Source organism: Toxorhynchites rutilus, chromosome 3 (assembly GCF_029784135.1).
Source record: "Toxorhynchites rutilus septentrionalis strain SRP chromosome 3, ASM2978413v1, whole genome shotgun sequence".
Taxonomy (NCBI): domain Eukaryota; kingdom Metazoa; phylum Arthropoda; class Insecta; order Diptera; family Culicidae; genus Toxorhynchites; species Toxorhynchites rutilus.
Window position 1 is genome coordinate 169,659,854 of NC_073746.1, and position 24,245 is coordinate 169,684,098.

Below are 24,245 nucleotides of genomic sequence, written 5' to 3' on the forward strand. Positions count from 1 at the left end.
TCATCAGCAAACCGGTCCTATGCGGCAAGTGCCTGCACTACGGACACAAAACGGACACGTGCAGATCGAAGAAGCGTTGTGAAGTATGCACACAACAACACGAAGCCACCGAACAAGAGGAGTGCAGGAACAAGAAGTTGTGCCTGTACTGTAAAAAGGAGCACAAAACAACTGACCCGAACTGCCCGGAATGGAACAAACAAAGAAACATCAAGACAATCATGGCAAAATCCAACATGACGTACCTGGAGGCCAGATAGATGAACCCAATCTTCACACAGAACCGCTACGATCTACTGGAGGAAGTTTCGGAATCACCAACGCCAGCTGAGAGCTTCGCCCAGATGGTATCTGGAAGGTACAAGCCAAAGGACAAGCAGCAATACAACACAGGTGCAGAACAACAAGAGAGCCATGAAGGATGTAGTCATCGCAGACACCGTAAAAGTCTACGCGGAAAAGAAGCAGAAAACAGAAAAATCGGAGGAATCATCGGGAGTTGCCCTGTTCAACCGGTACTACGTGACGGATTTTGAGCAGTTTGCAACACAGGTCAAGAAGCAACGACAACAGGAACTGAACCAGGAACACAACATGAAGTCGAGCAACATCAAAACGAACATGAGACAAGGCATTGGTCAGGAGCCATGCCGCCAAACTGCGGGTGTTTCACGCTCGCAGCCAGAGGACACCTGGTTAGACGAGAGGCAGCCGTCCCCTGACGAACCGTAAGTGATATATGACAATGAGTACAAATTTCAAAATATTTCAATGTAACATCCAAAGCTTGCAAAAGAATAAGGATGAACTAACAAGAATATTAATACAAGACCAATATGAAGTAGCCTTATTATCCGAAACTTGGAGTAAATTGGAGTTAGAGAAAACAAAATATAAGATAACAAATTATCATACCTACCTTTGCTCTAGAATGGATGGATACGGTGGTGCCGCCATCCTAATAAACAAAAAATACAAATCAAGAGAAATTAAAGTCCCTAAATCTGATCACATACAATGTTTAGCAAGAGAAATATATGGTATAGAACTAGTAGTCGTTTCATTGTACATATCTCCTAGTATTAACATCAAGGAGATGAATGATAATCTCAAACCAATATTCGAGAAAATCAAAGGGTTTCGAAGGTTGGTATTGGGCGGAGACTTCAACGCTCACCACTTATCCTGGGACCCTAACAACTCGGATCGCAAGGGAGCGATGGTCATGGAACTGATCAACGAATACAACTTCCTATTACTAAACCAAAGCGAAGCTACATTTATCCCTACGGAGCTGCACAAGAAACCCTCGGCGATTGACTTGGTCCTAGCAACCCCGGCTATCTATCAAGACCTAAACATGACGGTTCTGGACTACGGCATAGGAGGAAGTCGTCATCTGGCGATATCAACAAAGTACACAGGGAAAACAAGAAAACTGGACGGATACTTCATCAACAAGAAGAAGGTTAGAGAGGAACTAGGAAAATTAAAGGTAGAGGAAATCGAGAATATCAACAACCTGCAGACGACAGTGAAGGGTATTATGAAGAGCGCTAGGCAGAGTAACAAGCACCAACCGAAATACTGGTGGAATGACGAGGTAGAGCAGGCATGGATCCAGAAAAAGGAAGCTAGAGCGGCGTTCAACAGGAGTAGCGGTATAACAGAGTTGATTGAATTCAAAAAAGCAGAATGCAACTTCAACAGAATAAAAAAGAAAAACTCGGAAGAAAACTTTCGAGAATTCGTCAAATCACTAGACCCAAGCATGTCTTCAAGAGTCATCTGGAATGACATAAGAAGACTCACTGGACGAAAAATGAAGAAGCAAGATAACGTGCTGATCCATGAAGATAAACAATTAGCTCTACAATTTTTGGACAAACACTTCCCCTGTGAGGAAGTATCTGGCATAGAAATAGCTCAATACCAAAACGACATGGATATCATCTCCAGGGAAAATGGGACAACTTCTTACTATGAAAAAAACGCTCGTCGGCACCCGGGCCCGATGGGATCAGCTACGAGATGATGAAGTCACTGCCTAAAGAAGTACAAAACATGATGATCAAAGAACTGAACGTAGTCTGGAAGACCGGTCGATTCCCAATTGACATGAAAGCTATCAAAATCATCGCCATTCCGAAACCGGGTAAAATTCCCGAGACAGTAGAAGGTACCAGACCTCTTTCGATGATCAATTGCATGTTGAAAACCCTAAATGCGGCGGTGTTAGAAGAATACAGAAAACATCTAGACGTGAAACAAATACTGCCAGAATTATCCTTCGGCTTCAGAAGGAAAATGTCCACCAATACCTGCTTAAGCTTCGTGACCAATCACATTCTGGACGTTAAGCGAAGAAAGAAAGTTGCTGCGACTATTTTCATCGACCTATCCAACGCTTTCAACACAGTGCAATTGGATACACTTGAAAAAGTACTTATAGAACAAAATACCCCCAAGCACTACGTTAATTACATCTGTGCATTTTTATCAAATAGAAATCTACAAATCCAGGTAGGATCAGACACTATCGTAAGAACAGTCAGCAACGGTTTACCCCAAGGGGACATCCTATCTCCAACATTATTTAACGCCTACACAAGCAGTCTTCACGGAATTCAAGTCGAAGGCGTAGTTCTCGTTCAATACGCTGACGACTTTGGTGTCATAGTAGAAGGCAGGAACATAGAAGAAGTTAAGAACAGAGGACAGGAGTTCATTGACAAATTCGTCGACAAGGCCGACGAACTGAATTTCACGATAAATGCAGCAAAAACGAAAAATATCATCTTCCAAGCCAACAACAAGGAACTCAACATCAAAATCAACGGCGAAACAGTGGAAACAATACGCAATCACAAATACTTAGGTGTTACCCTCGACAAAACACTAACGTTTGGATGTCACATCCGGGAACTAAAACAAAGAACAACAGAGAGACTCAACATGCTTAAGGTGATCAGCGGTGTCAAGACAGAAGGGCATCCTGAAGTAATGGACATGGTCTACAAGGCGCTAGTAAGGAATTTCTACGAATATGGTACGGCCATCTATAGTATGGCATGTCAAACCACACTAAAGGGTCTAGATACTATTAGCAATCAATGCCTGCGAAAAGTAACTGGATGCTCTAAGAGCACTCCTGAAATAGAAGACGCTAAACATTTGATTCTGTGCAACTTACCTCGTGAAGTATCGATGAAAGAGTGTGGGAATGATGTGATGTGGAGGAGCAGATATTCGGCTCGTGTCTATGTGTGAGTATGCGTTGAAGCGTTACCCGTCTAACGGCTACATACTGTTGCGCTAATGGTGGTGGGTAATGGTACTAACCCGTAACAGGTTAAGCGCTAAGTTAAGCTCTATTGACATCGCGTTTGATATGCCACACATCTTCCCCTCTCTCAAAAAAAAAACTAAATGTTAATTAAAATTACAATCACCATTGCAATCATTGCTGAAGAGTATGTTCTTGTTCTGCTCCGTAGCTCGAATCAACCAGAAGTATATTTATGTCGAGCGCTTGTTCGATTGTCTCTGCATTGAAGGCTTCGTCGCGAGTGGCTGCTTCATATTCTGGAATGATAGGAGTTCGGCAACTCTGCCCGTTATCGAGCGTAAATCGTTCACGGTATTAATCTTGAAAGTCGCATAGCAATATACGCAATATTCTCGAATACAGCTGGGGGAAGGCTTGCTGCATTCTGGATGTACGGTCGTTTAGTAATTCTGGGCTCTTGATTGCTCATGGCTAAAGTTCTGGCTTTGATCGACTTCGGAAACCATCGACTGTGGAAAGCTGCCAGTAAAAACAGGACACTTGAGAAGTGTGATGATAGCCGTCAAGAAATCACCAAAAAACTTTTCCGGGTTTACTTCACCCATTCGCTCGTGTTGCTTCCATTGCCGGTTTTTGTGGCTCGATTCATGATTTGCCTGAGTTTTTTGGTTTTTGATGTGGGCTCGTAGACATCACTGGAAACACCGATCGTTAACATTGATTTCATCTAAAGCTTCTTCGTAGATGCTCCCACTGCGCTGAAAATTCACTGCTATCATCAAGACTCGTACCTCTAACGATGCCGCTGGGATGCTTGTTTCTCGTCTCGTATCTTTCTTTCGATAGAACGTACTTTCCGTCGTATGCCATAGTTCAAGCTTTTCGGAATTATGTTGTAGAGATTACGTGTTTTGATTTGCGATATGCAGCATACTTAATATCAGCTATTAGACACCAGTTAATAAACCATTGCTAAAAAGAGCTGTAAAGTAATTAGCCAAATAATTTTTATGCATCGTTTTGGGCTAAATTTTTCTTTGCATTTTTTCCATGGCGTCGATATGGATTGACTGCAGTAGATGCACCTTTTTCTACGGAGTCGTTTTGAAACGATTACTTTGGCAATTTTGCATTTTTCTATAATGGCGTCGTTTTGCTACGATTGCTGCAAATTTGCAATTTTGCATTTTTCAATGGTTTCGTTTTGAAACGAAACAGCTTACAATTTTGCATTACACAATGGCATCGTTTTGAAACGATTGCAGCAGCTTTGCAATTCAGCATTATTTCACGCGTCGTTTTGAAACGATTCCAGCAGCTTTGCAGTTTTGCATTTTTACAATGGCCTCGTTTTGAACGATTACAGCAGCTTTGTAGTTTTGCATTTTTCTCAGTTGTCGTTTTAGAACAATTCAAGCATACTTCCGGCTTTTTCGGAATGCATTAGCAATGCGGTTGCACAATTCACTTGTTATAAGCGCGGCCCGTTTATTTGAAAATTCACACAAAATATTCCATTTGTTTCACTTTAAATAAATGGCAGGATCGCCAAATGTGCAACTTACCTCGTGAAGTATCGATGAAAGAGTGTGGGAATGATGTGATGTGGAGGAGCAGATATTCGGCTCGTGTCTATGTGTGAGTATGCGTTGAAGCGTTACCCGTCTAACGGCTACATACTGTTGCGCTAATGGTGGTGGGTAATGGTACTAACCCGTAACAGGTTAAGCGCTAAGTTAAGCTCTATTGACATCGCGTTTGATATGCCACACAGATTCTATTCTGCATAAAATATTTGAACACTAGAGCAAAGTATGATTTAGACAGATATAACTAACTCCAAGAATTATATGTTACTAAAAACGTAAATGTACTCAAAAATGTCACACGGTTCATGAAGGAGATAAACAAAACACTGTAAACCAGGCAAATCAACACCAGCAACACGCATGAATATCGGTTGTCAACCTGATCATAGGAGAACGTCAAACTCGACTGCGAAGTTTGATGGATCAAAAGTAAACAAGCGAAAACGGAACGTCAAATAAAGTCCAATCGACTCAAACGAATATCGGTGGCGATATAGCTTTACGGCTGTGCCAAAATAAGTGGAGGAAGCAACTCCACACCAAGAGAGGAAGAAGAAGAAGAAGAAGCCAAAAGTCATTACTGACGGCGCCAGTGGTTGTATGGTTAGCGTAACAGCCTCACAATCCGATCGGCCTGGGTTCAATCCCAGCTGGCGTCGTTGGGATTTTCTGAGGCGAAAAATCTCTGGTTACGTCTTCCTTCGGAGCGGAAGTAAAAGAAGTTGGCCCGGCTCATGAGTTGTTGAGTCTGATAGGTAGGAACAGGTGGAGTCGCCTCCCTGATGTCGGTGATTGGCACTAAAGTGGCGGAAATAGGCCGACGAAAAATAAGCGAAGATAAAAAAAAAAAAAAAAGTCATTACTTTCTGAATACGGATATAGTCAGTCACATAGTCAGCTGACTATCCTCAATGGACTATGACTATGCTATCGACCATGTTCTGGAAGTGCTGAGGGTCGATTTCGTTCCACGTCTTCTGGAGAGCCGTGAAATAAATTTCCGTATTAGTAACATTATCTTTCACCACTTTGTTGTCGAGAACGGCCCACTGGAAACGGGTTGAGATCAAGACTTTGTGGTGGCCATTCAAGGGGTTTTATTTTGCATAAACGGAAATAGGCTTTGGTCTGCTTAGCAGTATGCTTCGGGTCGTTGTCTTGATGAAAAACTAAGCTAATTCCTTCAAGTTGCCCTTAAGGATGTCAATGTAGCCATCTGATGTCATGATTCCGTTAATTTACAACACCAGCCTAGGAAAAGCATCCCCACAACATTACATTGTCTTCTCCGCGCTTGACTGTGGATTGAAATGACGTTCCTGCAATCCTTCATTATCCTTCCGTCACACTCTTTCGCGCCGCCTTTCGTTTAAAAACTCAAATTTCGATTCGTCAGTCCGAAGTACTCTTTTCACCCATTTTGATTTTGTTGAAAACTCTTTGTGTAGACAACAACAATCGATTTTTATGTGCCAACGTAAGCAACACTTCGATTGTATCGCGTCAACTGAATCACTGAAAGGTTGTAATATCGCACAGCCCTAGCTGTCATAACATGTGGAAACGAGGGGTTACTCAGAGGTTTTGAATGATTCTAATATTATTGTTTTGGGGTTGGGCATTGATTTTGTCATCGCATATTTGCACACTTTAAAGAAGTCAACAAAGTAAACAAAATCTAACAAAAATGGCAAAACTTCTTGATTATTTGAAAGAGTAATAGTTAATATACAATTCTATAAAATTACGGTAGTAGTTTTTGAGGCAACAGTCCAGAAATGGAGAAAAGTTTTTAAAAATGGGTGGGCTTTTCTATACCTATCACTACACTTAATCACTTAACACAAGCCTCGAAACTTGTTCTCCAAACCTGTGATCATTCTCAATCTAGAACATTTATTTTAATAACGTAAATCTTTAATCTGTATCACAAACTTCTACCACAGGATTTGACATCAGTTCAATCGTTTGATAATCATAAATCTGTGGGAACAGCAGATTAAAATATTCCTTCACAGACAAAAAATTCCTCCGCAGCTTTACCCAAAATCTCAACACTCCCAAAGCAACCTTAACACGCCCGATGATACGTGTCAAGAAATGCGAATAATCGAACCCGAGAGCCATCTTTTCAGTCAAAGTTTTCATCCGCAGTAAATCCTTCCTGAACTGCTTGATGTTTCGTAAAGTTGACCACGGGAGAAAAAGTTTTCCTTTGGTTTATCCCCTTGAGCTCGCGGGCTTTCGCTTTCGATTCCGAACCGCCGCCAGAACCGCCACTTGATGGTGTGCTTTTTTGTCACGGCACTCACGTCGTTGTCCGCCTTTTGCCGCAACCTTTTTGCTCCTGTGCAAAGACTACCTAATCAGCAGTCGACCGCGCAAGCGGTTAACTGTAAAGATAACGCCTGAAGCGGCAAATCACCAACCCTTAGCGAAACGTACCATTGTGTTTAATCTATTTGTGTTAATGTTTTTTTTTCTCAAACTCTCACTTTATTTCAGGCTGTTCACAACAGTGGTGTAATATCCGGAACGTTTATGAATAATGGCGCCGTTCGGTGTGGCACTTCCGTCTGTCGGCCAGTTTCAGCTATATACACAAAAAGTCAGCAAACGAATGGTTACGTGCACGTGGCAACTATCCCGGCCGGTGCGTACAATATCACCGTAACCGAGCTGCAGAACAGCCAAAACTATCTCGGTGAGTGCGATTCTATTTTATATCTAACCAACCAAAAGCACGAACGGTAGCGGCAATGCCGAAGCACATAAATCTGTCACTTTAATTCAATGAGTCGGATCGGAATCAGGAGAAGCGTGTAAAGCTTCCAATCCATTTCCGATGTCAAACGGATTAGCCGGATGAATCGGTGTCCCATTAGGCTTCGAGAAAGTGGCGAATCAAAGACAAATCAGATGAAGCCGGCGTCTCTAGACGCGAACTCAACACCGTGGTAATCTGAGCCCCTCATAAATCAAATATGTGCAAAATCTAGAATAATCTTAGTAATGTCGTGAAGTTTTTACGTTGCACAACAAATCAAAATAAAAAGAAAAGAAATCGATATTTTTTTTGGCAAAAGAGTGACGGAACGATAAATCAGCTATGCAACGAATGTTAGGAATTCAACACACACTTTTCTTCCTAAATATTTGCCTTGAATCAGATAAACAGATTCAGCTGTGCGTTGGAATGAGTACAAATTAGAGAGCAAACACTTCAGCATGAGGTTACGTATGTAATTATCTTGAACAGCTTGATAACCGCAACCGTTGATACCTAAACGGAAAGCGAAATCACATTAACAAACCTTGCCCACTAATACCGTTTCCCTCCAGCCGATCTTCCCACACATTGATTTAATCACCTATGCAAAAAAATAAGTAGAAATTTAAACAACCCGCGTTTAAAGCTCGTTATTTAGCGCTCTATCAAGCACCCCCCTGACGATTGCTTCAACTTTTCAAGTGGTTTTTATGCGAGGGTAAACACAAGATGGATGAGCAATCTTTTAATTCGGTAAACAACATCTCTCACCCGATGAAATTGAACTGTCGAAAGCATGATGATGAAATTCTTCGCCTTTGGCATACACACACACGCGTGTTACTCCATGCTGCTGACAGTTCTAACAACTTTTCTCCGTGTCAAAAAAAAAGATGGCAGACAAGCGCGCATCGAAAGCAAATTACCCCCGATTTTCTCACATGGAGTGTATTAAGCAACAACTGATCATAACAAACGACCCATTTTTCCTCCCGTTGAATAACACAATTTAATGGCTGAGCATTTTGGTGTGACAATGTAGCAAAACGCTTAGCGCGGGCCAATAAATTAGCGCCATGCTGCGTCATACACGCGGGCAGCAAACAATACCGGCGGTCAAACCGCGACCAATTGGCGGAACGTTTAACGTTGCTGCTTCCTCCCGGCCAGTCAGTTATGAGGCTGAAATGCCAACTGTACATTCTCGTGGTGATAAACTGCGGTGCTGATGGATACCTCGTTCTTGACATAAAATAGCCTCCCTCTTCCCCGATTCTAACGCGGGTGGTGCGATATTCCACCGTAAATGATGAGATGTTGGGATGAGAAGTGTTGCACAGGTTAGCCATAAAGTAAGTAGCTTGAACGTGAGACAAAAAACAAGATGTTTTCCCATAAAAACGCCATTATTCTTTCAACGCGCTTTGTGGTAAAAGGTGTAATAAACTAAAAATACAACGCCGCTTTATGACTTTCCCATAGGGAAAGAGCAAATGTGTATATATATTTTTGATGGTTGAAAACACTTTGTAAAAATAAACCACTGAATGGAACTCCACGTTAATTGAAAATGGTGAAACAAATGGAGACGCACAGTTAAACGGTTTTGGGTGGGAAACGAATTTAATTTGTCGTTACGTTTATAGAGATAATCTACTTAACCTTTTCATCCTTAAATAGGAATTTTCCCCTATGCTGCAGCTGAAAGAGGCCGCTCTCAAATTAAATTTCTTTTAATTGATTGATTTATTTAGAAATAAACAGTATCAATCATCATGACTGTCAATGCTGCTACATTGACCGACAGACATACTACGTTATTTGTGCGACAAGCACAGGCTGACTACTACACTGCGTTTCACCACTCTAGAACCACTCTTTTTTTCTGAGTTTCCAGAGATATGTAAAAAGTCGGATGAATTGAAGCATACAGTGTAGGACATAACAACTATCTTCATTTAAAAGACTGGCCGTTTGAACTTTATTGTTGTTTTCAGGCACGAAACATTCAAAAAACAAAAAGTCCAGTGTTTCATAACTATAGAACCAGATGGGAAAACTCTCACTCCTTTACAAAATTAACGTCAATACTTACTTACAGAACATGACATGTAATTTTTCAACTCGTAACTTTGCAGGCGGCAGTTTGATGGTTTGAGGAACATATTTTCAAAACGGCCTGGTTTAGGTAGTTTACCATTAACACGAATGAACAGTCAGAAGTGCAAGGAAGTACTTCAGAATCATTTACTGCTGTGTTTACATCAAAAAACAATGTGAAAATTGGGTAATTTGGCATCGATTCATAAAGTACGGGAAGTCATGGATTGGTTCGATGAATAGTGGCTTCAGATTGTGGACTGGTCAGTTTATTTATCAGATCAAAACTCAAAAAAAAGAACTTATGAGGAGTAATCGTACGAATAGTAGATGCAGCTTACAAGCAGTATGAGTGATTTGACGAGCTTAAACGAGCAGTATCTTCTACGTAGAACGAGATACACACTACAACATGACGCAGCTTGGTCAAAACCACCCCGAATGGGTTATTTAAACTGATTGAGAACTAAAGATGACCAACGAATTAGGAACTTATTGAAATTTATGTGATTGTGAATTGACGTTAATTTTGTAAAGGAGTGAGAGTTTTCCCATCTGGTTCTATAGTTATGAAACACTGGAATTTTTGTTTTCTGAATGTTTCGCGCCTGAACACAACAATAAAGTTCAAACGGCCAATCTTTTAAATGAAGATAGTTGTTATGTCCTACACTATATACTTCAATTCATCCGACTTCTTACATGTCTCTGGAAACTCAGAAAAAAAAATGGTTTTATAGTTGTGAAACGCAGTGTACAAGAGCGATCCTCATCTGCTATAAGTTGCTCCAAGGTTTCCACCGGTAGCTTCAGTTTCAAGCTGCAATAATTCATATACAGTAGAACCCCGATCACCCGCGAAATAGTCGGATTAGGCCATCGCGTATAACGGAAATCGCGGATAATGCAATATAAGACTAAAAATGAGGTACAAACACGAAAAATATATATTTTAGCATAAAAACAATGTTTTATCAATACAGAGATTATTGAACTATCAATCTGTAAGGTCGTGTACATCAGTGATCAGATAATGTAAAAGCCATGACCAAAACAAAAAAGCATAGAGTCACCACTCACTGACAAATTTCAGAAAGGTTTATAGATTTACTAGAGGACTCACTTTCGCGGATCAACCGCTCGCGGATAATCGAGGTTCTACTGTATTTAAAATTAAATCTTCATCTTAAACGGAATAACAAATATGGCGTACTTTCTCTGAAAAAAAACCTAGCCGATTTTAAGAATAACTCAGTTATTCACAATTGTCTTCAGAATGATCTCTGATTTGTATTGTTTCCTGCAATGTTTTCTGCAATTCGTAACGCTACATCGCAATTGCAAGGGATGCTGTCGGTACACTTATAAAATAAAAATAATTCAAAAATAAAAGAAACACTTTTCCAAATTTTGGATATTTTCATTTGAAGAAAAGTCTCAGCCATGGTACAAACTGTTACAGTTTAAAAATAAAACCGAAACAAAGTAAAACTATTCAACATTTAATAAGGTCTGAAAAGAAAAGTTTAAAATCGACAACAGCTTACCAACACTAACGCAATTCCTATACCTACCTATGTTAAGGCACAGCATACTGTCAAAAAAATGGGTGGGTTATATCTATGATATAACCGCAAGGTTGGCGTGGGACTACCTTAGCTTAGCAATCATTTGTTTGTATTGATTAAATTTTTGTTTGAATGAAACAATTTCCGAATGCAATTGAATTCAATATATTTGCTTTGTGAGTAAAAAGATTGTGTAATTCAGACGGAACAAAAATGCCCCCGACTTTGCATGAATTTGCAATGCCAATTTCCTTACGCTCCATGGATTTGGAATCTGTGTTAGTGAAACACATTTCAGTCGGAACAAAAATACCTCCGACCTTCATGTACTTGCAATGCCGATTTCTCTAACTCTGCTTGATTTTGAAGTCTGTGATAGGGAACATATTTCGGTGAGAACAAAAGTCCCCATATTTTCATGTATTTGCAATGCTGATTTCCCCAAGGCTGCTTGATTTTGATGGCTGTGTTGGGGAAACCGTAAATCGGGCCAATCAAAACAAGGTAGTTAGGGCGTTTAGATAACGCTTAACATTTTACAGTTATTCAATGAAAAATAACATTTTATTAATTGCGATATAAGCGTAGAAATATTCCCTATAAATTGATGCAAACATTTTTCCGATCCAGTGAGAAATGTTTGAGTTATAAGCATTCGGAATCTTTCATTTTGTCCTGCATGTTTTGTGTTTCGGTTTTCATTTCACCCCCCATATACTCCGGTTAGACGTAGTCCCACGTCAAAAAAACAAATGTCAAAAAACTAACAAAATGAAAGAATTAATAACTACAGTCAACTCTCCTTAACTCGATGTTCTGTATCTTATGGAAAACTCTATGGTATCATGGTATCAAATCATAGGGCGTTTTTGAACGCTCAGTATGGTAATGAAATAGCACCAAGCGTGTTCGACCGAAGCATATTTGTTTGATTCACTCTGTTGAAAATTAAATCTTAGGTGAATAGGTTAATACCCTTTGTTCAGTTACTGAAGAGAAGCAAAAACTTCATCACAATCCTCACGCCTTTGTGATTCTCTTGTCAGTTAGCAGAGAGACCTAGCAATGAGGAGTCGGCAGTTATTTTACAACAGGGAGGCACATAACAACAGTCTAATCTAAAGATGAAGCGGATATTCGGTATCCTGCCTATCCGATCAATATTTGGTATCCGGCCGGATACCGGATATTAGAAAAAAAACAATAATTTCTCATTAACAGAAGATAAATCATAACCGAAGCTTGTAATGCTTGTTAATTCTATTGACCTGGTTAATAAAACACTGCGTTATTCAACAAAATTAAAAAATTAAAAAATTAAAAATCGATTTTTTTCTTGCCAGTATTGTTATCCACTAGACCTACACAGAAAAGGATAGAAGCATTCAAGTATCACACTTCAAAACTTGAAGCTTCAAACGAAGCTTTAAAATGATGTATATCCCATCTTCATGCGTTGATTTTTCACAAAGTTACGTTTCTAAATAAAATCACTGAAAAACTTCGACTTCGCGCTCCGTTCCCATGATTTTTGTCGAGTGTAGAATCAACGACATAGTGTTGCATACTAGGAATAAGATTTAGAGGCATAGTTTTATTTAAAAATTATTATCGGAGTATTATTTGAATCCTATTAATACTTTTTCCATAATACCACCTATTACCATAATACGTACACTTATTACGAAACTCTAGGAATACTACCACCATAATGGGTACATGGAAGCGGCATTTTCAAACATGTTTTCATACAATTTCGTCAATTAATCATTAAAATATCAGTGAGAATCTTCAATAATAGAGTTCAAACTGCTAGAAAAATATACTTTTGTATACTTTTAAACTAAAATAGAGAATTTATTCGCAAATTTCTGCAAGTTGGTGACATATCTCCTCCATAATTGGATCACTTACCCTACTTGTTTTTGTGCGTTATTACCTCTGATTTCAATTGCTCTTGAAATTGAAGACGGAGTGTTCGTGTCATCAAACAATTTCTTTTCAAGTATGGAAAACCACGAGAAACCTTTCAAGCGAACAATCAAAACGCTAACCATTGCGCAACGTTTGAGCATCATCGAGCAGGTCGAAAAGTATGGACGAATTGCACGAAGAACGGTATCAACACTATTCAAACTAAAGTAAAAATTGAATCGGAATGGAAAATTGAATCTAGACCAAAAGTATATAAGGTTGGTCGGAATCGAAAAGCTGGAGCGGTCAACGGGTTTTTGACTTGTCAAGCCAAAGAGAATAATTTACCTCTCTCAGCTTCTATTCTTCGGGAGAAGGCTTGCGAACTTATCCTGAAACTGGGAATTCTCAACTGTAAAGCACAACCTACATGGACGGGAATGATAAACTACCAATGGAAAGAGCAAAAACCCACGATGTTTCAATAAGAAAAAGTCATTACCAGTGATATACGAGAGCAACACCAAGGGCTGGATGGCCTTAATGCCTTCGTAGCTCAGCAGCTGGACTTCGACATAATCAAGAACCTGAATCAGTACTTTCGCCATCTTCGATTAATTAGTTCAATTAGTTAAACGAAGATTGCAAGAAATGGAGGATATTTGTCCTTTTCAACCTTCATGTTATTCAGCATTCTTACTGTATTTTAATGCACTCTAGGACCCTTCAGATATACCGGTATTGGATGCAATTGAAATACTTTCACCCTCTAAAATCAATCAGGTTAAATCTGAGACTATTTAAAATTGCTTCAGGATGCCGAATTTTCCTTCAATGATGATGGTGATATTCCGCTGGCATAATAAATGCGTCGTGAACTTGCTGATGTCAACAGTACAATACCGTTCGATTGCACAATGTCTTTTAATGGTTAGTGCAAAAAGAACCAAAACGTGATTTGCTGTGATCTGATGCCAGATACCGATATACTGGAAAGTGTTGAAAAAGCTGAGAAAAACGCTGAAGATAGTAGTTCTATTGAGATGGAGAATATTCAGGAAGGTTCAGATGATTGTGTCGAAATTACATCTTCGAACGTTAAATCAAACCTGAAGAATATGTCCGGAATATTGAAATCAACTGAAAATGTTCTTTTGAAACAATTCTAACATTTCTTTGTGATTGAACAGTTCCTGCGTGATCGTTACAATTTAGTTTGAATAACATCTTCTTCTTCTTCTGCAATGGCACTAACGTTCCTAGAGGAACTTCGCCGTCTCAGCGTAGTATTACTTGCGTCATTTTTTATTAGTACTTAGTTGAGATTTCTATGCCAAATAACACGCCTTGAATGCATTCTGAATGGCAAGCTCTAGAATACGCGTGATCACAGTGCAAGTCGGAGGAAATTTCTTTGACGAAAAATTCCCCCGACCAGAACTGGAATCGAACCCGAACACCCGGCATGTTAGTTATGACGCTAACCACTCGGCCACGGGAGCATATAACATACTTAATCCATATTTTCTTTGTAAACCTAGTTCCTCATGCAGGTCGGACTCGATTATATATTATTCGATTTTGTAAAATTTGGGACTCGATTGTATACAGTTTGAAAAAAAATGTTTTTATTATTCAAATATGAATAATTTCAAGAAAAAAAAATACCTTTCAACATCAAAGTGAAATTTAAGTGGCTTTTATAGGTACAGTGGGTTTAAAATCGCGATTTTTGAAGATTTTGTTTGAATTTCCATCAGGAATTGTTTAACAAACAATCAAGTTTAGTATGAATTTTTGGGATAAAATCAATAATTACAAATTGAAAAAAATAAGATTTAAATTTTCCACTTCCAAAATGTTATTTCAATCCACTAATTTAGATGTTCCACTACTATATCCTGTACAAAATTTTCTCATCTTTCGAATGAAAGCAACAGAATCGGTTTACGTAGCGTACTTTTCAATGTAGAGTCAGTTTGACCCAACAGAGTCCGAAACAAAGAAAAAGTTCTATAACTCTGTCATCGTTAAAATTCGAACATATGCGTAGAAGGATTTTTTTCGTGAAATATAACCGTCTATCACCTCCTGAGAGATTCTGGAAAAAATATTTTTTTTATATGAGAAAGGTGTTTTTTCACTTCGAGGGAATGAATCAAAAATTCAAATTCATACCATAATGGGGACACTTACCCTGATATATGACAAATTATGACAAAAAAAATTATGAAAAAATGGTCTGTATCTCGATACTTCCCTAACTCGATGGTCCCTTAGGATATCGAGTTACGGAGACAACCGTGAAATTTCCGGTCCCAAAATGACTACGGAACACCGTGAAGGAAGAACTGCAGAAGAGAGAGAAATAGAGAGAGAGAGAGAGAGAGAGAGAGAGGGGGAATTGAGAGAAAGGGGAAATTAAAAAGAAAGGAAGGAACAGTGGAGCTGTAAAGTAAGGTTGAAAAAACTCGACTGCTTCTTAGCGCACGGATCATCGAAGGAATCGAATCGTGATAGATCCAAGAAAAGAAATTATAGAAGTAAAGCGCGAAAGAAAATAGGTCATAGAGAAATTTCTGCTCTCAGGAACCGTTTGCGACGGCAACATCCACTCTCCTCGCAGGAGATACCGACGGAGAAAGTATTTGAAAATATGCCAGTGGTCAGCGAGCCCCATCGTAATCGTTGCTCCACACGCATACAGGTAAGTCGGTTGCACGTTCTGGAGGGCAGTACGGTGAGGTCTGGTAGAGCTTGGCCCCGCTCGTCGTACTTGGACCGATATGACCGTCCCCTGCAGCCATAATAAAATCTGTGGTTTTGATCTCAAAAAATCTTTTTATCTGAATTTTTTTTCAGAAAATCTGTATCGAAATCTGTATTAACCGTTTTCTGCTGTAGACCACCACAGCAAAGAAGTATACTCATATTATAATTTATGCAACATTGTATCAGTTCACACTTTTTCTAAACGTTCATCGTGTCGCGATTTTAAATCCGGACACTTTTTTAATCATGATTTGAATTTCGGACACTTTTGCTTTCAATTCCGGACACAAGTTGTCAGCAGCATTTCTTTGAGAGAAATTATTTATTGATTTTTGTAAAACTTACTAACGGGTGCGTCATAAGTAGCGGGACTAAATGGAAGCACGTTTGGTACAAAAGTTTTTTATTAAGTCAATTATTTATTGTATTTTCACAAGATGGCCACTACAAGATGACGTCATATATATATTTTTTCGAAATCCAATCAATGAGTATCAAATGAAAAGGGGTGATTAGTAGAATACAGTTATTTATGAAAAAAGTAAATCCAAGATGGCGATCGCTACAAAACGGTGGATTACATATTCTCTCAGAACCCCATCAATATGGGTATCAAACGATAGGGATTGACTACTAGAACACAGTTATTCATGAAACATGAAAATTCAAAATGGTGATACATATAAAACCCCATCAATATGGATATCAAATGAAAGAGATTGACTAGTAGAACAGTTATTCATGAAAAATGGAAATCCAATATGGCCGCCACTACAAGATGGCGCCATATTTTTTATTCAATACTCCTTCAATATGCGTATCAAATGAAAGGGATTCACTAGTAGAATACAGTTATTGATGAAAAATGCAAATCCAAAATAGCCGCCACCACAAAATGATCCCATTTATATTTCTTTCAAAACCCCATCAATATGGATATCAAATGAAAGGACTTGATTAGTAGATTAATTTGATTAGTAAATCCAAGATGGCGGCCACTACAAAATGGGGGATTACATATTTTCTTAGAACACCATCAATATGTGTATCAAACGAAAGGGATTGACTAGTAGAACATGGTTATTTATGAAAAATGCAAATCCAAAATTTTAAAGAAATTGTTGAACGGTTTTATTGCAGAGAAATATATTAATGATGCAGATAATATACTAAAAACTAGAAAATTAACAAAAATTAAAACCCTTTTTAAGTTCAACGCTTTTATTGTGATTGAACATAATAATAATACAGATAATTTTTATTTATTTCTTTCGTCAACCAAAGGTAGACTACATACATACGTTTTCACAATGTTTTCTTATATACTAATTTTTATTTCCACGGCACATGTTATTAATTTGCCTTCTATTCATTGTGATGACAATTTTGTCGCAATGATGATTGTTCATAAGCATCATGCGATTTACAGGAAAATTGCATGCATAATTTGTTCTAGATGCTTTTACTTGGAATAAGCTCCTTGTTTTTAATTGACGTCCTGGTACATAAAAGTTTCATCCAGATAACAATTCCGCTGACTGTACGCGTTGTGAAATAAGATTGTTTACAAAGAAAAGCATTGTAAGTTTTCTACGTTCTTTATGTGTTTCTATGTTGATGAGCATGCAGCGTGCTTCGTATGAGGGAAAAGGGAATGATGTCCAGCTCAATTTACGAAGTGCATATAAAGAAATTGTTTTTGGACAGACTATGCGTTATTCGTGTGTGACAATGCAGGTCGGACTCGATTATATATAGTCGACAATTTTTTTTCAACAATTTTTTTCAAATCCTATACATAATCGAATCGCAAGAAAACATTTTTTTCATTAATGTATGAATGTCAAACATTCATAGAAAAATAGCTTTTTTGTGATTCGATTGTGTATTGGATTCGAAAATTAACGTTGAAAGTGAAATTACGATTATATATAATCGAGTCCGATCTGTATAAGGATTCCATACAATGCTGCAGTGTTCCAAAATAGGTCTTACATATGTGGTGTATAAAGTTTTTATTGTATATGGGTCCTTACTAAAAGCTAGAAAATAATTAGGCAAGTAGCAGTTAGTAGTTATCACACCCCTTCCTTGATTAATTTAGGGCATTGATGAGACTAAAATAAAATCGTGGGGCATGTGATGAAACAACTAACCGTAGATAATCGAAATTTGACATGGCTCACTTTGTATTTGGATTTCAGATAGATAACTGTGTTCAAGCCCTTTCATTTGATACACATATTAATTGGGGTTTGAAAAAATATACATGTCGCCATTTTGTGGTGGCGTCCATTTTGGATTTGTATTTTTCATAAATAACTGTGTTCTACTAGTCAATCCCTTTTGTTTGATACCCATATTGATGAGGTTTAGAGAAAATATTTAATCCGCCATTTTGTAGCGGCCGCCATATTGGATTTTCAAGATCATGAAATCCGCAGTTTTATAATGACTGCAGAGATAAAGGTGTGTTCCAAATTTCAGATCAATCGGTCAGCAGGAAGGGGGTTGAATTCCTAGAATTATGAGACAACTCTACATACAAAGTTACAAAGTTACCCAAGTACATACAAACGGGTCAAATAATCGGGACCGTCCCGTATACCTAGGAGTTTTATGGTCACCGGATCGAAAATCTTTGCTCTATACTCCATACTAGGGCTTTTAACATACTCTTTTGCAGCTTCTTCAATGAGAAATTTAATCGTTAACTTTTTATCCGTCCGGATTTAAAATCATTTTCTGAATGTGTTTTTTATTCCGGACATGGATTTGTGAAACACACATTAGTTTTGAATTTTTGGCATTTTTTGTTAACCGCTAGGCACTATATTTGATACTTATCTAAATTGACACAATAGTAACTATCGATCACATTAATTGAAAAAGCAAAAAATGTTATAGTTTTGGCATGATATTTAATGTAATGAAAAAGTGTCCGGATTCAAAAGCATTACTGTATTGAGATAATATCCGGTCGTATGATTACCGGATATCCGTTTCATCTCTAATATAAACTGTCTTTTTGGTCTCAACATAAAAAAAAACTCTAATTTTCAGTGATTTCGCCTAAAAGAAGACATTTGGAGTACTATTTAGCGTTTGAAAATTACCGCATGAAAGGAAAGGAAATCAGCGTAAAATCAACATCCTTTGAATATTCCTGTTAGAAATATAGTTTTTGCAATTTTTGCGAGATCTTCTGTGCACACTTGTCATTTCTCACGGTTCGAGTCACCCTACAGCTGAGGAAGTCACTTTGCTTTCAAAACAAACAACAAAACAAAACCAGTCAACAAACAGGAGAAAGTCCGTTTCAAATTTCGCAATGGTGCAATTTTAATGTTTTAGTCGGAAAATTTTATAAAATTCGATACTTCTTACGAGCCTAATTCATCTTAGATCATTGCTCAGTGTAATTTGTGAGACGCTAGATGGGTTTGTTGCCTATCGATTTTCAAAAGCTTTGTTTTTAAATTTCGAGTTCATTCGGGGGAAAGCCGACACTTTCAGATAGGGTAAAACCGACACCTGGTTTGTGTTTCACTGACATCACCTGTTCTTATTTTTCTGTAGATGTCTCGGAAGATAAAACCTCAGATCTGAATTGAAAACAGACAGAACCAACGTTGAGTAGGGTATGTCAACGAAAAAGGCTCTTCGGCCACATCTCCGGTAGATGCTGAGATTCCTAAACCGGAATCTTAACCATTCGTTCCGCAAACCTAAGACTATATAAGTCAACAGTAAACAGCTTTCCTTTGCCGTCGAATTGCATAAATTTGTTTGGTTTTTTACCATACAAAATCTTTGTAATCCAATTACATATCATTTCCCACATTTGTTATTCCCCCTCCCTCTCTTAAAGTGTCCACATAGTATAGGGTAGGGGAAAAAGAAATGTCGTATTACGATCGAAATTTGACGCTTTATTTAACATACCTAAAATTATCCAATTTAAGTCAAATATGCGCCGTTTTGTTCGCAAACTTGTTGCTATTTAGAAGGCAACTTCATTATATCATTATATCCACTTTTCATCACCAGTCACCATCTTCTTCAAAAATGGGTCGAGTTTGTTCCGTTTCAGCAGTGCATCTCAGGCGTTGATTCAGTCTAAAAGATTTTTTTGCGTCAACTCGTGTGGTACCCATACATCCAGCTTTTATTGGAATCCAATCTTCTGCAAATGGTTCCAAACGGTTTTATGGTCTATACCCAGTTCCTGGTCAATCGAGCGAGTGCTCACATGCCGGTCTACTTGGATGATTTCAACGATTTTATCGGTTTCCACGACGATTGGCCTACCAGTACGGGGTGTATCTTCGACAGCCACTACACCAGAACGAAATCGATCAAACCAACGCTGTGCTGTGCGAATCGTTACAGTATCGGGTCCATAAACTACACGATTTTTTTTGTTGCCTTCAATGCAGTTTTACCTCGCAGGTAGTAAAAACGTAAAATATGGCGAATTTCTTGGTTGGTGGACGCACTATAACTTGAGACTGAAAAGGACAATCACAACACTGTCAAAACGACACTTGTAGCACAGATTGTCGTCTTTAAATAGCCGTATAGTATGACCCGATGCGATAAGTACAACACAAGATATGTTTAAGTGTTGCCATATATTGACAATATACGACACTTATTTTTCCCCAACCCAATATATAGATAGGCTCTTAGTACTTTGAAATTATTGTAAGAGGTTTTCATTCGTTTCTCTAAAGGTGCCGGTTTTACCCGCACTCCCATTTATTTAATAGAAAAATATTAATTTTTGTGTTCTATCAAAACTCAAGTTCTACTAAAAAATTATCAACATATACTGTAGAATGGTTCATGTAGAGTTTAAGAGAGATTCTGTAACGATATGAAGTCGAAAAACATGAGACGTCTTAGAAATATGTGGAAATTCTCAGAGTGTCGGTTTTACACTGATTTCCCCTACTTGTAGTGAGGGAACTTCAGTGGTGTTGTTAAAAAAATAGAAATTTACTTTCTAAGCATTTATGATCGGATTTTTATAATGTTCACAAACAATACTTTAGAGTACAGTAGACTTTCAATATACAGTGTCTTTCATATTAAACGCTTACGCAACAAATTTTAATAACTTCTACAAAAGTGAACCGATTTTTATTTTTAAAAAACAAAAATAAAGCTTATTTTCGATCTAACCACCCCTTTAGCCGATAATGCGTTTTAAACGAGGTACAAAAACCTTCACGCACAACTCTAGCATTACGACTTCGATGCTGTTGGAAATCCGAGTTATTTCTTCTTTAAGTTCGTCCATATTTTGTGGCTTATTAACATAGCAACGATTCTTCACGTACCCCCAGAGGAAGTAATCGACGAAGAGAAATGTTGAAATTCTTACCATAATAGGACAAAGTTTCATTAAGGCTTCGGTTGCTCGAGTAATACGATTTCAATAAAAATACACGTTCTTGTAAATTGTACATCTCGACACTAAAAACCATCCGATAAGACTGAACGAGTAGCCGAATATTATCGTCCCAAAATGAGGAATGCAGCGGCGGAGCAAAAAAAAAATTATAAGGAGCTATTCGATTTTTTTTTTGCGTGAGCGTTTAATCTGAAAGACCCTGTATAAGACTATAATCCCAATTTCATACATTATTACTCAATCCCTCAATTTCATCAATTCCGAAATGAAAATCATTAAATCGAACTGTATACATGAAACCAAACAAAACATCTTAACACAATGGTTCACATTAATTTGATACTACCATATTCGAAAAAAAGCTTTAAACAAAGATTTAAGCGGCGCCATCCACCTTCTGGTCGCTAAAAGACATCGTTTATGGTGTAATTGACCAACCAAATTATCCCTTTTATTTCCCCGACTCGAAGTAGTAAATCTCGGCTCCATTGTTCACGCCATTTGCATTGATTCTGCGAGCAATTACTGCCCCAAATAACAGAACAAAAAAAACATTAAGTACAAATTGCGACACACGAAAGCATCTATTATCGTTGTCATCAACATCGTCGACGGTCCGATTATTGTTCTTCGAGCGTTCGGGCGGTGTTATTAAATTTCCACTCCGCTTTGCCCATAACCGGAAGCACCTGTTCCAAAATGGATGTTTCCTTAGTCGGTATGCACACCAACATGTGCGGGGACAGCTTTGTTCGCATATGTGGAGCCGTAATTTTCGCGGAATTCCAGTGTAAATAAAAAAACGCATCGAAATCATTTACCCATAAGCGAACGGATCGGAAAACAACGATTGTAATAAAAATCGAACAGAAGAAAAAAAAATATATTGGGACAGGCCCAGCCGCTATTCGTACCCACTGAGGACATCGACAAAGGTAAACAATGAGATGTCCCAGAATGGTGCTTTGATCAGCATATTATTGTCCTCATGAAATGCTGCGATGGTATTGCAGCGCAAAAAAAAAACAGGATTGATGCTCGTAAAAATATTTGTTTTCTGTCGTTTGTGATATTTGTACCATAGTTTGTCGGGAAATTGTATTTAATTACGGAACATTATGTTGAAGATCCCAGAGAGAGCGATTGGGGATGCAATAGGCATATAATATCGGGACTGAGTGCGTTTTCATGAATAGTGTACTTGTTTCCAATTGGTTGCTCAGTAGTAAAAAAAACTGAAAAATACCGCGTTTAAGAATCCTAAAAAACACTTTCGTTCTTGTTCGAAAATGCATATAAACTCTTTCATCGAGACTTGCTGATTGAACTATTCTCACATAACAGATAATCTTCTTGAGACGTTAGTGGTGAACCTGCTTCAAAAACTGTGATAGAAGTAATCTGCCCATGTTTGTATAGGAGACGTAAACGACAAAATGAACAAAATCGACTTTTTCGCTGTTACGCATTCTCCAGAATGTAATACGTATGCTCAACATGCAAACAAACATTTCTTGTTCGTGAACATTTGAGCAATTTTGAAAAAACGTTTCCGAAAAATAACTGTTTGTCCGCATAACAGACGTAGCTCCACACAGCTGTGATACATCGTTCGAAAATCAACAATTACCAGTATTCTGTGCTACAAGCTAGATTTACATTTGAATCCCATTCTTTGTATAGTCCAAACATGCGTTTCATGATAGTGTCTTATCACTTAGCGTTTCCTAATAAATGAATGTAAGAAACCATTGAATCGCTGCTCATATAATTACTATTCTCTGTTCTCTGCACGTTCTCTGCATGAACGAAGAGACGTAATTTCGTTTTTTATGTTGTAACTACTACAATTTCTGCATTTGAATTTTCAAGTAGATAACAATCAAATCAGTAGTAAAATATACATAATATTGATTCTTAGCATTATCCCTCATCAAATTCGACATCGAATATTTCAACGTACTCAGCATTTACTCATAACGTTAGTGTGAGTAAAAAAAATCATACTACAAATAACCAATAAATAAATAAAAATAAGTAAATTAAACTGACAGGTTATTTGAAGTATGATTTTTTTTACTTACAGTTAGAAAAATGAACAGCCCATTTTATCATGCGTTATCGATATAAACAATACTTCTTCCGTATAAATGGTATCATGGCCGAAAATTTACGATATAGACAGTTGAAGTATACAAATTTTACTGCAAGTTTCAGCTGTTTAATTTATTTTGCAAATGTTTATCTATCAGTATTAGTTTAATGGTTTAATTATAAAATCCTTTTGTGATTTTTGTAGCTGAAGCTGATCAATGAAATTGAAATATAAGTACAACACAAGATATGTTTAAGTGTTGCCATATATTGACAATATACGACATTTCTTTTTCCCCAATCCAATATAATAAATGAATTAAACGCACTGGTTGTGCCACAGACATAAAACTTTTAACAATTGAACAAATTTAGGCATTACATGTGCGAATGCATTTTATGGCTTGTCAAGAAAAGTTTTAGTCCAAAATCATCCACGATCGATCGAGAATTGATTACAACACCTACATCAGGTACTCGTGCATCTACTGAACAGACGAGTTAACGAGTATTCAAGCTGGGCTATCCTTAGCTTCATTCAAGTTTTCCCTTCCCGAAGTCCTGAAATGAAGTTACTGAAAACTACACTGATGGGCGCAAAAAAATCCAAATCAAAGTGTTCCGATATTAAAAGTTTTTTCAATTCGGTATTCCAGTCAATACTACGTAAAAGTAAATAATTAGTAGACCATTTTGCCATTTCAGAATCGTTGGTTTATTTTTTAGACAC

General features: G+C 37.9%; 1 protein-coding gene across 1 annotated transcript in view; it reads left to right on the top strand.

Moving 5' to 3' along the window:
• Positions 1-24,245, top strand: part of LOC129780076 (A disintegrin and metalloproteinase with thrombospondin motifs 7) — a 457,286-nt gene that overhangs the window by 426,141 nt on the left and 6,900 nt on the right. The window contains exon 8 of the mRNA XM_055787990.1: positions 7,384-7,582. Coding sequence (XP_055643965.1) covers positions 7,384-7,582 — 199 coding nt within the window. The remainder of the gene's footprint in view (positions 1-7,383; positions 7,583-24,245) is intronic.